The sequence below is a fragment of the Danio aesculapii genome, chromosome 5 (assembly GCF_903798145.1).
Source record: "Danio aesculapii chromosome 5, fDanAes4.1, whole genome shotgun sequence".
NCBI classification, from domain to species: domain Eukaryota; kingdom Metazoa; phylum Chordata; class Actinopteri; order Cypriniformes; family Danionidae; genus Danio; species Danio aesculapii.
Genome location: NC_079439.1, coordinates 55,215,750 through 55,230,867, shown reverse-complemented (window position 1 = coordinate 55,230,867; position 15,118 = coordinate 55,215,750). Strand labels below are relative to the sequence as shown.

The following is a 15,118-nucleotide window of genomic DNA, read 5'->3' as shown; positions in this document are numbered from 1 at the left end:
CTAGGAACATCAGAGACTTACTTTACATCTTGAAAAAGAGGCATGATAGGTTCCCTAATGCTAAAAGACAAAATGCAGGTAAGTAAAAGCAAGAAATCTTTATAGAACAAGAAAAGTATTGCAGAATTTGTTTACAGATTCATACTATATTGTAATGGAGCCAGAAGATTCTGTTTGCTCGTAGATTGTTGAGGAATGAGTTATTTATGCAGCATAATTTATACATTTAACTCTTTAAATCATTTTTTGTCAATTTTTGTCATTTGTTTTATACTTAATATAATACAAGTTCTTTATTTTCCATCACACTAAATGAAATCATGTCAACTAAAAATAAGAGTAGTGTAAAAGAATGATTTGCTTGCAAAATGGATTAATAATAATAATGTTAATTAACCATAATTTATTTCACAGACCAATTGTTGCACTATGAGGCCTTTATGTATCATCAGGAGCCACAAGTATAACAGTTGTCTTGCCTGTATGTTTTATTAAACTCTGAAATTGTCTGAAACTTGCCTTTTATGAATCTAAAATATAAGTAATTTAGTGTAGACTCCATTGCTTGTTTTATTTGTTTATTTGAAATGAAAGCATGGAATTAAAGTACTGAAGCCACACAATCTCCAGGAAAATCAGTGATAAAATAAATAAGAAGGAAAATTAAAGACAAATAGTTTGATACAGAAATGTACAAAAAGCAGATTTCACAAGAAGGAATCCAACCTGGACATGCAAAGACATGCAACATACCAAAGCAATAATTCTGTGCACTTCAACTCATAAAAAAAGAGAACAAAAATGACAAAGGATTGTAAATTATTCGAATATGCTACATTTTTCTTAACACACTGAGCAGAATTGAACAATTACAGGAGTGCTTGCAGAAATTAAAGTATTACATGGTGATGAATGGGGACAAAAATCACATTATATCAGAAACCCATATCGGCACACTATATACAAAAAAAGGATCAAATATATATGCCAGAAAATAAATACTACCAATTCACACCTGTTTTAAAGAAAACAACGCTACATTTATGAGAGTGTAACTCACACCTTTCCATTGAACCCACTCACCTCTGAGATCACATTCACACCTACACACTCTCATGCGTTTCACACACTTACACTTTAAGAACTTAAACCTGTCCCACTCTAGAGAAAAGAAAAGATCTGACAAAAACAATGTTGTCTTCATACAGCACAGTGGTAGATATATATATATTTATGGCCAATTTGACAGTTCTCTGCCATTCTATGCATATGAAATCTCCAGCTATTATGATTAAAGTATTTAGATAAAGAAGTGCAGTCAGATGAGAAGTTAAATATATGTATCTATCTGTTTAACTTGAGGTTTCTAGAGAGTTTAAAAGAGGCTACACAGCAGCTGAATGACACATGACCACAAAACATGTCTTGCAATGCATTTTCCAACATGCGATCACTGTATTTTTCATGCAAATAATGGAGACGCCCTAAATTCTGGTTAGCTGACCAGCAGGGCCATTACATTAAAAAGCAGGAAAACATTGATTATTGAAGAACTTGCGAGTCAGAATCGGATTTCGGTCATTTTGCTGAAAATCATTCAACCTATTCCTCCAAAGGGGGGCGCCAAAGCCTCAACTTACTGTAAAAACTGATCAAAAACAAGTCTGCATTGCACAAGCACACGTCTGCTTGTATTTTTTAAGTGCATGGATGATGCAATCTACTGCAAGTGGAGTATTTCTGCATGCTCTGATAAAAAAGTAAGCTGTTTTACACTCAATTCACTGAATTTGAGTAGAAAATGAAAATTTAGAGGCTGTTCGCACAGAATGCGCATCTCCATTCCACTGCGCTACTTGTCCATTGGTAAACCTGGCCCATGAAATAAACCAAAAAAGTTAAAGGGGTCATGAAATGGTCACTAAAATAGTGTTCATATTTACACACAAAGGGTTATACAGAAATAAAACATGCCAAAAGTTTCCAAATTAATAACTAACTGCCATTTTCAAAATATGGATTTTTTTTTATCCCTCTCGATAGACAGAATTTTAAATCTCCTTGTCATGCCCCTTAACATGTGCCATTAATCTACATAATCGTGCAGGAAAGTTTTGAACAGCTCCTGTGTGTTTGTTTTAATTGGCCTGTCAATATATCCTCTACTGAAACCCATCACAGGACTGTCCTGTAATTGATTTTTGATATGTTTTTGATGCCAATGTTTGATGTCATTTTAACATCAACATAGTCAATTGAAATTAGGCTTGCACGATATGGAAATGATTGGAAAAATCTAACATTGCGATATTTTTTTTGATTTTGCGATATATATTTTGCGACATGAATACAATTTCACCAGATAATATCTCTTTTGGAAAATATCTCTATTTAATAATATCTCTATTTGAAAAAAAGTTATAATGTTAGATCGATTGGAATGATTCAACAGTGGGAATGCATCTCCATAAAATCTAATAAACAATCTATAAATAAACAATCTATAAACTTTTTGGGGTCCCCCGACACATTATGTTGTAGTCTGTCCTAGTTGCAGTGCATTTCAGTATTTGCATGTGTTGTGAGTATTTTCATGCATAAAAATCTATAAATACAACCAAGAAAAAGATACAATTGAAATAAAGTGTTTTATCGTTTCCAGAGTCTAACAGTATTCAAGTACAGTAACTGAATGATTAAAATAAAAATAAAAAATAAAATAAAAAAATGGTGCGGTTTCTTACCTGAATGCTTTTGAAGTCATTATACAATTACAGGCATTAAAAAACGCATGCAGATGATGAATTATAATGCAGACTCAACGTTGCATATGCTGCAATGTGACTATTGCGGATGATCACATTGTGGGAAAAATCAATGATCAAACCAGGGAACCCAGTGGAAACCCATGCGAGCACTGGTAGAACAAGTAAACTGCGCACAAAAAATGTCGACTGGTTCAGTGGGGACTTTTAACCAGTGACATTCTTGCTGTGAGGCAACAGTGCTAGTCACAGGGTCACCGTGTTGCCCAATCTGGAAAAAAGAGGAAGGAGTAGCCGTGGGAGAGGGGATTCTTCAAGACGAAGATACTGAGGTAAGAAACCTATAGTGAATTAGGAATCGTCTGATTGGTGAATCATGTGTAAGCTAATGCAGGACTAGCCGTGGACAATCATAAACATGTGATCCTGTTAAAATTAGCTTATAAATAAACTTTCAACATAAGTTCATTGTGAAAACGTAGCCCTACTGTATATATTTCTGGAGATCGCAAATTATGTAGCTAGAGCTACGCATGGTTGCATTTCTTCTTTAAAATGAATGCTACAGGCTTTTATGATGCCATTCTTTTTCTCGCTGACCAGCTGACCGTTTACCTCTGTATGGATGGCTTTCCCGCTGTAACCAGTTTGTCTGGTAACTCGACATGTATGTCGGCGAACCTGAGACGCAGAGTGGAGTTAATTGAGACAACAGGGTTCGAGTCTGGTGAAGGAAATGGTTCCAGAAGGCTGGTAAGACAAAAACAAAAGCTAAATAATAAAACAAACAAGTAAATAACAGGGTGAGAATGTGGTAAAATCTGAAAATGTGGTAAAAATCAGGCGAGGGCTTTTCGTTTTCTAGACTGCTTTTTAAAACTGTCAGTTGGGTTTAGGGAAGTGGCTGGGCAGGTCAACTGGTGCTTTTGAAAACACTATTGGTTGGGTTTAGGGACGGGTGAGGGTGGGGTATTGGTCCGTTGGTCAGTCAGTCAGTCAGGCAGTCGACAGCGGCCTCTTGTGTATTTACATGAGAACAGCAGGCACGAATGGCACTTGCGAGAGAAATCTGAGATCTGAAAAAGAGTACACAGCGGCCTCTGGTGCATTTGCGAAAACAAAAACTGCAAAAACGTAGCTCCTGGGATGTATTTGGCACTCTCCAGAAATGTATATAGGGGTACATAATCAAAATGAGCCTGGGTTGTAAACTTCAATTAGTGAAAGTCTGTTATTTCACACCCTTGAAGCGCTTAAAATTGATTGATGAAGATTGAAAATGATAATTTTTACAGATATTAAAAGCGTATAAACTATTTTGGGATATAAACATTTCATGACCCGTTTAACAGAAGTTTAAGATTATAAAAAGAATCTTTAGATCTTGAAATTTTAAAACTTGTATCTCATGTTTGTAACAGTAAGAATGACTCATTGTATTTATTGACTTAATTTGTCTGAATATCTACGTGTTCTGTCACACTTGCTACAGAGGCCAATAATATGCTGATATCATTACTTTCAAGCATTGCCGATACATTGGTTTCATTTACGAGTGTCTGCAAAAGTGAAAAGGCACATACAACAACTTTTAAATAGCTTCAGGGGGAAATTTACCAAATATAAATATAATCTACATACAACTGGTTACTGTTTTTTAAAAGCTACTATACATTCTGGTTATTTAGAAGACTGACAAATCTGTTTAAATTTTCAGGTGCTATTTTGGTTCGATGCAGCCAGATGGAACAGCATGTGGAGTGTAAAGTTGAGGCAAAGCGCACAGCAAACCCACAGTCTAGTTCATGCACAAAGTCACTACCATTACCAATGAGGGGATGTGCCAGGGGCCACAGGCTTGAGGGGCCACGATACACTACATAAGATCTGGCTAACAGCTCTACTTCTGTACATGCTACATATCTTCACCCACTCTCCTCACAATTAAGACTCAATCTTTCTGCTAGACCCTGAAACTCACTCAAGACCCCTGACCTCTAACAGTAGCCTTTTTTCCTGATAAAAGTCACTCTTGAGGTGACATGGTGGTGGTGAGCACTGTTTAATACTCTTCTCCAGGCATGGACCCTCTATCTTTCCATGCTTTCAAATGGACATTTTACCTCCCTCTTTCTTAAACGCGAGGTATGCCTCATGCCTTCAAAACATCCTAAGAGTGAGAAGCACATCTAGATGGAAGCTGCCAGGTACTGAGGTTGTTATTCATGCAGGAAGCCTGGGTTCAATCTTGAGTGATAAATCATAGAGTGTGTCCTCATCCATAATCAAGGTCTTATCCAGAAGATACTGTGTGACCTAGGCATAAAAACAGTAAATTACATGAAAACAGATTACATAAAGCATTGTAAATTAGAAAACAACAGGGTTCCCACAGGAGACAAAATTTATGGAATATCATAGAAGTTTTTAAAGGTAGATTTCAGACAGTATCGTTCAGAAAGTCACAGAAATGTTTATTTCATTTGTGATGGCATATAAGAGATTTTAGTTTGTCACTTTAATTTTTAGTTTCCATTTATAAAAAAAAAGTCTCATGCCTGCTGTTATGATTAGTCTGTTTTCTTCTAAAATAGTCAGCTCTATTTTATTCCTTTCATGCTTAATAAATCAAATGCAGTCTCCAGAATTAACAGGATATTATACATTTTAAGAGGTTTTGATTCAAAATGACCACTTCACAGGCTTTAAAATATGTCAGAAACACTAAATGTAATATTTGGAAAACTACTATAGAGCTATGAAATATGGCAGAGAGAGCACTTCCCAGCCACACAAACACTGACTTTCCAAAATGTGTTCAAAATAATCTATACATTGTTGTTCTCATAGTGGCTAGTAAAGTCCTGCGAAATGATATTTAAACTAAAACCCATTTAATATTATGCAAAGCACAACAGCAACCTGTTTTTCTGTTAATTATAGCTCGTGTTTATTCAATGAAATCAGGGAATCTGATATTTGGCTTAGAATGGGTACCCTGGAATAATTACATATTACATAAGACATTTCATGAATAAAAATGACACATTTTAAAACAATTAATTTTAGACCCTGTTTATACTTTCTTTCTTTCTTTCTTTCTTTCTTTCTTTCTTTCTTTCTTTCTTTCTTTCTTTCTTTCTTTCTTTTTTATGTTTTTGATTGCTGACCATATCTGACCACAAAAGCATCTAGAGCACAGGTCCGCAGCTCTTCGCAGTTTAGCTTTAACCCTAATTAAACACACTTGATCAAACTAATTGAGTCATCCAGGCTTGTTTGAACCCTACAGGTAAGTGTGTTAAAGCAGGGTCTGATCTAAACTCTGCAAGGCTCTGGCCCTCCATGCAGGAACTGAGTTTGACACCTCTGATCTAGAGTGTAATAGCCAGCCAAACATAGACCTCTAGGCAAAAACAAAGCTGAATTTGGGTGATAGGCGATAGACAACTATTAATAAATAGACTAGTCATCAAATACCATGAAGACATGCAGAGTCTATCTAATCTATCTACTGTATTTGATGACTAGTCTATTTTTTCAAATATTGTTAGATGTCTTCTAGATTTTCACTGACAGACCAAATTTAGCCAAGACATTTATTTTTGGATGTCTATTAGATGTTTTTCAAACAGAAAATTTCTTGGTGGGAATCCAATCAAATATGTTTTTGGTTTAAAGTGGACAACCTAAAAGGATTTTTAAACACAATTTATAATTTAGTGTCACCCACCAACAATCCCAGCGCACACAGGGCCAGTTGTCATCTAGACCAGGGGTGCTCAAACATTTTCTTATGAAAGGCCACAAACCAAACTTGATTGAAGCTAGTGGGCTAAAGGTAAATATATTTATACATCCAGTGACAGTATTTACATTTTCAAAAATATGATTGATTTGCAACATTTAATTGAAACATTTAATTTCAGTTTGCTTTTTTTTGTAGCTCAGCAATAAAACAAACAAAAAAGGTTTCGTTAAATTAGAAATGATGATCTCTGTGTTAAAGGCATTAGCCCCAACCCTCTCTATCATTCTCACTGTCCTATCAGATGTTGGGCCAAATCAAAGGTTACAATGGGCCAACTTTGGCCTGTGGGCCCTACTTTGGGCATCTCTGATCTAGACATCTATTTCAATATGTTTAAAAATTGTATATACATAGTTTTTATACTGTATGTTAATAGTATACACTATGTAAGGTATACAAAGCAGATACACATAGAATCATAATAGATATCACATGAACATGCACATAAGCTTGGGGTCATATTTTCATCATTTTTATAATGCATTTAAAGATTAAGTCTCCAACAAGGCTGCTTTTATTTGATTAAAAGTACAGTAACATTGTGAAGTATTTCATAATCGGTTTTCTATTTTAATTTATATCGAAACAGTGATACGCACACTTGACAAATATTTAGACACAAACATTTTGGAGACAGAATAATATTCAGACCGAATCCTTTGTGTCTGTTTATTGCCGAATGTAAAATAAAAGACTAGAACAAAAAAAACTGAAAAAAAAAAATACTGGTAAGAGAAAGAAATCACTTCTTCTTGTATTCGCAATTTACTGTCACAATCACCAGCGATCTAACCCTCATAGATCACTAGGAATCATTCACTTCACTCCAAATTTGTCACCATATGGACTTCAAATCCTGTCATGCATCAGACACTCACACCTGTCCGGTTTTCCACTGATTGCTAACACACACAGTTGAAAATGTTCAGAACTGATTACATAGACTTTAAAAGCAGCACACACAAACACACACACACACACACACACACACACACCAGTTGCTGAGTCTTGTTTAGCTGCATTGTGAACATTACGACGCATCTGCCTTGCCCTGCCAATTTGACCCTCACTTTGTTTTGTTTGTTTTACTGTTTATTCCTGTCTGCTGCCTGCCTTTTGACCATCCACCTGTTTATGACCACGACTCTGGATTTGCCTGCATGCCTGTTTGACCCTGTTGACCACTGCTTGCCTGACCATTCTTGTTAATCTGCATTTGGATCCGAACCTAAGTTGTCAAAATTAATGCAGGAATAGTAATGCAAGAGTGTGGTGCAAACTACAAATGTTGAACATATTTTGAATTCTTTTTTTCTGATTCAAAACAATTTTCAGTAACGTTACTTCACTTATTAATGTCACATGATTCTTCAGAAATGTTTCTGATAATCTGGTCTGGTGCTTGAGAAACATTTATTGCTATCAGCATTGAAAACAGTTGTTCTGTTCAATATTTTTTGTGTAAATTCCAAAAAACAGCATTTATTTGAAATAGGGATATATATTTTTAGCATTACGAATGCCTCTACTTTTAATCAAATTTAAAGTTATTCATTTCATTAAAACAAAACATCTTATGATGCCCAATCTATTATATGCAATAGTACACAACTGTATAGTAAATACAACTGCTCAATATATAACCAGCTGTATAAAAACCATAATATTAAACAAGCAATGATTGTGATAAATTACATCAAAAAACACTACAGCCCTGTCAGCGTGCCTGAGATCAATCAAATGATACAGATAAATGCTAATGAAGCAGCACGGATTGATGAAGAATGCCAAGACTAGATCTGAATATGAATTATATATGTCAAACCTTTGGTTGGTGCTCAATTCTGTAGGGAGTTTGCTGGAACTGTCGGATCTCTCGTATGATGTGAGAAATCTGCAGAAACCGTGTCAAGATATATCAGTCTATCCACTTACGCAAAACATTAATTATTCACTTAATCCCAGTGGAAATGATCTAGGATATATGATATGATTTCTCACCATTCTCATCTTTGAGAAGTTAACTAGACCTTCCTCTGTGAAATTTGGGGTTCCCTCTTCGATAAATGCGAGGTCTGTCAAGTACATGCCCAGATAAGGAACACAGGGTGGATTACAGCTGCACAAAGACAGAAACAAAATCAAATAGAAATCATATGTTTTGCTGTAGCCTCTATAGGAGAGAAGTAATTGAAATATATAGCATTACAGTAGCTCACTTTTTGAGAGTTTCCCTCAAGTTTTTAAATCTTCCCTCGGATGACACAGTCTTCTGAAGTTTATCCATTAGTGCTTTAGTCTATTTGGAAAAAAACAAAACAATGGGCAACAATTTTTGTATTTCTACACTAACATATAGTAGTCAACATTTGAAGTGGATCAAAACGTTTTTCAAAATTGTCCTAAGACAAGAATGGTTGTTGTTCAATTGTTTCAGGACAACTTTAATGAAAACTTTTGATCCACTTTAAATGTTGACTACTGTAATCTACTACTACAAAATAGCACCATTCAGTTTGTACACAGTAAAAAATGCTGCATTCCACATAAATCCTTCATGTTGTCCCAACAAAAATTGATTGATGAAGTTAATTTAATTTAAGTTTTTATGAGTGGATTGAACATAAAACAATTAAGTTGTGCCAAAAATCTTTTTTCAACTCATTTTAATTAAGTAGCACAAGCAACAAAAGTCCTATTTTTGAGTGTTTCTCTGACCTGTTTGCACACTTTAGCCCATGTCTTCTTCAGCCTGTAGATGGCGCTGCGGTTCAGGGCAGATGTGATCTCCAAGACACCGTTATAATTGTTGAGACAACGGCAAATGTCAGCCACTGCTACCCATTTTTCAATAGAACCTGCTCTGGAGCCCACATCTGTGTGGCTCATGATCTGAGAGGCCACCAGATTACTCATCTATACAGGAGAACACAGACACATGGATTAAGCACAAAGGCAACAGGGGATAGTTGTCACACACATTTATGCCAGACAATTTTTAATACTAGAGAAGTGTCAAAAATGTTGAAGTTTAAAAATTTATTTGCTGAAGTTTTAGAAATATATTTTTAATAAATTCCATTAAAAAGCATGAAACAATAAACTGATTCATTTGTTAAAAATATTTCACAACATTACTGTTTTTTTTTACTGTATTTGTGATAAATACTGGAAATAACTAAACAGTCACTGTCAAAAACAGTCCACAAAAGTCATTGTTTTGTTCAATTTATGATATTTTATGACAATTTATATATATTAGCTGTTAATTTAGTATTTACATTATATTATGACTATATTATGACAATTTATAGTTGAAGTCAGAATTATTAGCCCCCCTGAATTATTAGCTCCCCTGTTAATTTTTCCCCAATTTCTGTTTAACAGTGAGAAGATATGTTCTAAACAAAATAGTTTTAATAACTCATTTCTAATAACTGATTTATTTTATCTTTGCCATGATGAGAGAACATAATATTTGACTAGATATTTTTCAAGACACTTCTATACAGCTTAAAGTGACATTTAAAGGCTTAACTAGGTTAATTAGGTTAACTAGGTGGGTTAGGGAACTTAGGCAAGTTATTGTATAATGATGGTTTGTTATGTAGACTATCGAAAAAAAAAGCTTATAGGGGTTAATAACTTTGACCTTAAAATTGTTTTTAAAAACTAAAAACTGCTTTTATTCTAGCCGAAATAAAACAAATAAGACTTTCTCCAGAAGAAAAAATATAATCAGACATACTGTGAAAATTTCCTTGCTCTGTTAAACATCATTTGGGAAATATTTAAAAAGAAAAAAAATCAAAGGGGGGCTAATAATTCTGACTTCAACTGTATATTAGCTGTTACCAATTATTATGATCAACCACTGAGCAAACACGATTTTGATATTTGTTCGTTGCCATTGTACTACATCACTGTTTTGATCATGTTCAAAATGTGTAGTTCAAAAAACACTAGCACTAGATAGTTTATTGCTGTCTATTCATGTAATTTTCATTGCAAATTGATTGAATTAATTTTACATGCAACATGCCATTATACATATGAATATTTTGTATAGATTTTAGAAAATGCTGGATTATGCAGCACACATCTGATATACAACTGTTATAGCCAATACCTCTATAGTTTTAATACATTTTTATTTAAAGCAGGGGTCACCAACCTTTTTAAAACTGAGAAATTCTCCTTGGGTACCGATTAGTGTACCAGTTTGATACACATTTTTCAAATAACAAATTTGCTCAATTTACTTTTAATCATATTTTATTATTAATAATTAATGATATTCATCTATGTGAAGACACTGATCATGTTATTGATTTCTCACACTAGATGTCAACAATGGTTTAACAAGGTAGGAAACAGATAAATAACAATATGAAACGCTTTATTTCTATAAATCTCTGCAAGTATTTACATTTTCAAATAATCACTTCTACAATATTTTTACTAGCCACTAACAATTTTTAACAAATCATGCAGTACATTGTACCATGTTTGTACAGATTATTAATTGTGTAAGTGTAACATAAAACAACTTTCAGATTTTACTGTAATTATCACCAAATCTACAGCATTTTTAACATAGCCGACACTCTTCTAACCATTGTAGTTGCCACAAGTTGTGCCTCATTCACACTAGCAGCAACTTTGTAGCTGCCTGTCAATCTGGGTGGTGATCTGCTGCAAATGCAGGTCTGTGTAGGTCTACAGCATGGAAAATACAACCAGCATCCGTGGCAGGTCTTCATTTGCATGAAGTTGAAGGATTCTTTGTTGCGTCGCTCGACACATCCACCTGGTTGCCAATGGTTGCTTGCATAGATGAGGTCTTACTCTCCGTTGAAGTGAAGTTTCATAAACTAATTTCGAGAGGAGCACGTTATATGATTGAGCACGTCTGGCCACTCATCTGTAATCAGTAATAATCCAATCAGAGTGATCCTAGTTTACTAAAAATGGATAAATTTCTCCCTACTGTTCTATCTTCGTTTGGAAGAATCCCCCCTTCCACCCCATCTCCTCCTTTTCCTCCCTTTTCTAAACGGGGAGCTCTCGAGACCTACCTGATCTCGGATCTCCTGATATGCTTATCGACCGGGCAGGAACCCTGGGCTCAAATATCTACGAGCTCAGGGTTCTCTCCTGGAACAGCATGCCAAACCTGCTTTATACACCAAGCATATCTAAGTGGGAACTCTTGAAATGATCGGTGGCTTGTTGCTTTGCTGCAGTGATTCGCTTGTAGTGTGAATGACGCTTTGGACATCAGAGAGAGTGGAGTTCACATCCGTTCTCATCTTTAAACACAGTTTTGCCTTCCCATCTCAAAATGTCTTGTTTTTCTTAATCAAGAAACATGTAGCTCTAAATGAGGCTTCGGTTGCTTTTTGGGGTTTTTCCACCAGTCTCGTGAAAAAAGACTGCTGTTTGCATAAACCTTTCTTTAATTTGCGGCTTTTCCTACTTGTAGTGCACTGCCCGGTGGGTAGTTAGCCTGGAAGCTTGCGTGACACTGAAATGTCTCTCAACATTCTGCCGTAGCCACAATCGCCATGCAAATGAAGTAAAAAAAAGAACCCTTCCTCCTATTCACTGTGAAAATGATATGTTTCCTTTCTTTTTTCTGCCATGTTTTCAGGGGTAAATCATCTCCTCTCCTTTACTGCAACCACAACCATTGCTGTGGAGACCAGCTAGCTCTGATCTAATATGAAATTTTTTTTATATAACTTAAAAAGTTTTTTTTATATAACTTAATGTCATTTTCAAATTTACAACAACCACAAGTGTGATTTAAAAAGAATAGCTACAGAAAACATTAGATGAAGCTGGTGCAGTTGGTGGCCACTGATTTAAATTTTTATTAGTTATTGCTTAGATTCTACATGTGACAACTAACCCTGGTAGCTACTATAACTAACTATACACTGTAAAAAGTATGCATATAGTTAATTTACTTCTTTTAAGGCAACAGGTTTATTTGCTATTTTATGGTAAACTCAACTAATTGCTTAAAGCAACATCATCACTCAATTTACCACCTTTTACAGTATAAGATAATAGATGGAAGATAGTTTTTCCATATGAACTTACGTCATTGAAGTGTTGACTTGTCTTCATGATGTATGGCGTTCTCTCTGTCTTGTCTGTCTTCATCCATCCTTGGCCCAGGAACTCCCTACAGCAAGAACACAGTCAGTGTTTCTGCAGAGCTTCTACTCTTTCTGACTGAAGACAGATTTGCTCATGTATTATTCTGTTGTACTCACTCGTAGGGAATACTCCTGAACACGATGTGATCGAGGAGAGTGATTTGTTCTGCTATCTCCATTGCGGACAGAGACTCAAAACACTCTGCCTTTGGGCATTCAGCCTGGATTAGACAAACAGACAAATTAAAAGTTCTTTACAGCAATGACAATGTAGGTATACACTACCAGACAAAAGTCTTGTTGTCCATCCCAGTTGTAAGACAAACTGACAACAAAAAATAACTTGACTTGTAGTTGATCATTTGGAAAAGTGGCAGAAGGTAGATTTTTCCCATGAATCATCTGTTGAACTGCATCCCAATCATCACAAATACTGCAGAAGACCTATCGGAACCCACATGGAGCCAAGATACTCACAGAAATAAGTCAAGTTTGGTGAAGGACAAATCATGGTTTCAAGGTGCTCCAGGGTTGGCCCGCCCAATCACCAGATATGAACATTATTGAGCATGTCTGGGGTAAGATGAAGGAGGAGGCATTGAAGATGAATCCAGAGAATCTTGATGAACTCTGGGAGTCCTGCAAGAACGCTTTGGCGACAAGACTTTTGTCATGTAGTATATAATAACTCATTGTTCATCTTAAGTTTTTTTAAACGGTAAATTACAGTAAAATTGCCAGCAACTTCACCAATAAAATACACACAGTACAGTTGAAGGCAGATTTATTAGCCCTCCAGTGAAATGTTTATTATTTTCAAATATTTCCCAAGTGATGTTTAACAGAGCAAGGATATCCCATAGTGTTGGAAAATTATTGAGAAAGACAAATTTGTTTTATTTTGATACATAAAGCTGTCCCTTTAACAATGTTCTTTTCTGTAAATAACTGTGTAACAGTGTGACACTCTATAATGGCAATGTGCAAAATATCATGCTGATGCTGATTGGACAGCTAGTAATTACACATATTGTACACATCCTACCAAAATCTATAATTAACATGCAAATAGCAATAAATAATGCTGGTTTTGTTTGACACAGACACTTTTCAATTAGCACAGTAGCTAAAAATTTCAGGAAGAAGATGTGTGTGTCCAGGCAACATGTATTGCTAATTAAAATACATGCAACACACAGAGAGAGAGAGAGAGAGAGAGAGAGAGAGAGAGAGAGAGAGAGAGAGAGAGAGAGAGAGAGAGAGAGAGAGAGAGAGAGAGAGAGAGAGAGAGAGAGAGAGAGAGAGAGAGAGAGAGGGAGAGAGGGGGGGGGTGTGGGGGAAGAGAGAGTACAGACCTAGTCCTGATAATGCATGCTGTGTTTGTAATTAGTGAGCCCAGTTTGCTGCTGCCAGTAGCACATTATATCATGAAGCCATGTGTGTGTATGTGTGTGTGAATACATTTATCTGCATTAAATATATAAACAATGGTGCATGAGAACCATTAAAATCAGCTAATGTAACTTGCTCTGGTCTTCCTAAAGCATACCATAGATATTGTTAACTTTATTGAATAATATTAACACTTGTATGATATTAATAAACACAGTCAACTATCAACATATAAAATAATAGTTTTTCTACACCACATGCTTATCTAAAAAAAGGAAATCCTCCAAAGCCATACTTCTACAATTGAAACTCCCAGGATATCACTAGCAGAGCTTTGAAATGTAACAGCGTGAGCATTTCAACAATACATGGATATTTCAGGCAGGAAACCCCTCTGAAAGCTCTTTTAGAGTGGGTTCTTTAGTGTTCTGGTGTTGCTGAGTTGTGTTTGCATGTGGCGGATGGCAACAGGCACTTTGTCTCACTGTTTGAAGTTGTAATTAGAGTCCCGCTGCTCAGAGATTTGCAGTTTGAACATGTAATTCAGTCCCTGAGCCTGATGCTGCCTCTGAAGCTCCTCATGAGGAACAGTAAAATATGTCTTCCCCCTGACATCTAAACCAAAGCATTTACTAAAGTATTGCCCCTACCACAAATAAGACCTACTGGATTGTGTGCTTTCATCAACATGACAATTTGTGAATTGCGTAACTCGACAGGTAAATCGATGTATTGCAGTATCTGAACAATCATGGGCTCTATTTTAATGATCTAAGCAAATTTACTAAATAGAGCATATGCATAGCTAGTGTTTTTCAGCCAATGATGTACTTCTGGTGAAAGATTTATGTGACTATTTTCAATTTGATAAGGCTTTTTTTACAGAATAGATGTTGCACTGTAATTTAAAAATAATCAGTTAAATAGACTTAAGCATCCATTTGGTTGTTAAAGCGTAAAAAGAGACGAAATACCGTTTAAAC

General features: G+C 35.5%; 1 protein-coding gene across 2 annotated transcripts in view; it reads right to left on the bottom strand.

The window, feature by feature from the left end:
* Nucleotides 1–600: 600 nt before the first annotated feature.
* The window catches only part of rasgrf2b (Ras protein-specific guanine nucleotide-releasing factor 2b), a 138,149-nt gene continuing 123,631 nt past the window's right edge, over nucleotides 601–15,118 (bottom strand). For both annotated transcript variants that reach the window (XM_056458497.1, XM_056458499.1), the window contains 7 exons: nucleotides 12,861–12,964; nucleotides 12,685–12,769; nucleotides 9,295–9,492; nucleotides 8,796–8,875; nucleotides 8,578–8,695; nucleotides 8,402–8,470; nucleotides 601–5,081 (listed from right to left, as the gene is read on the bottom strand). In XM_056458497.1, coding sequence (XP_056314472.1) covers nucleotides 4,989–5,081; nucleotides 8,402–8,470; nucleotides 8,578–8,695; nucleotides 8,796–8,875; nucleotides 9,295–9,492; nucleotides 12,685–12,769; nucleotides 12,861–12,964 — 747 coding nt within the window. In that variant the 3' untranslated portion in view covers nucleotides 601–4,988. The remainder of the gene's footprint in view (nucleotides 5,082–8,401; nucleotides 8,471–8,577; nucleotides 8,696–8,795; nucleotides 8,876–9,294; nucleotides 9,493–12,684; nucleotides 12,770–12,860; nucleotides 12,965–15,118) is intronic.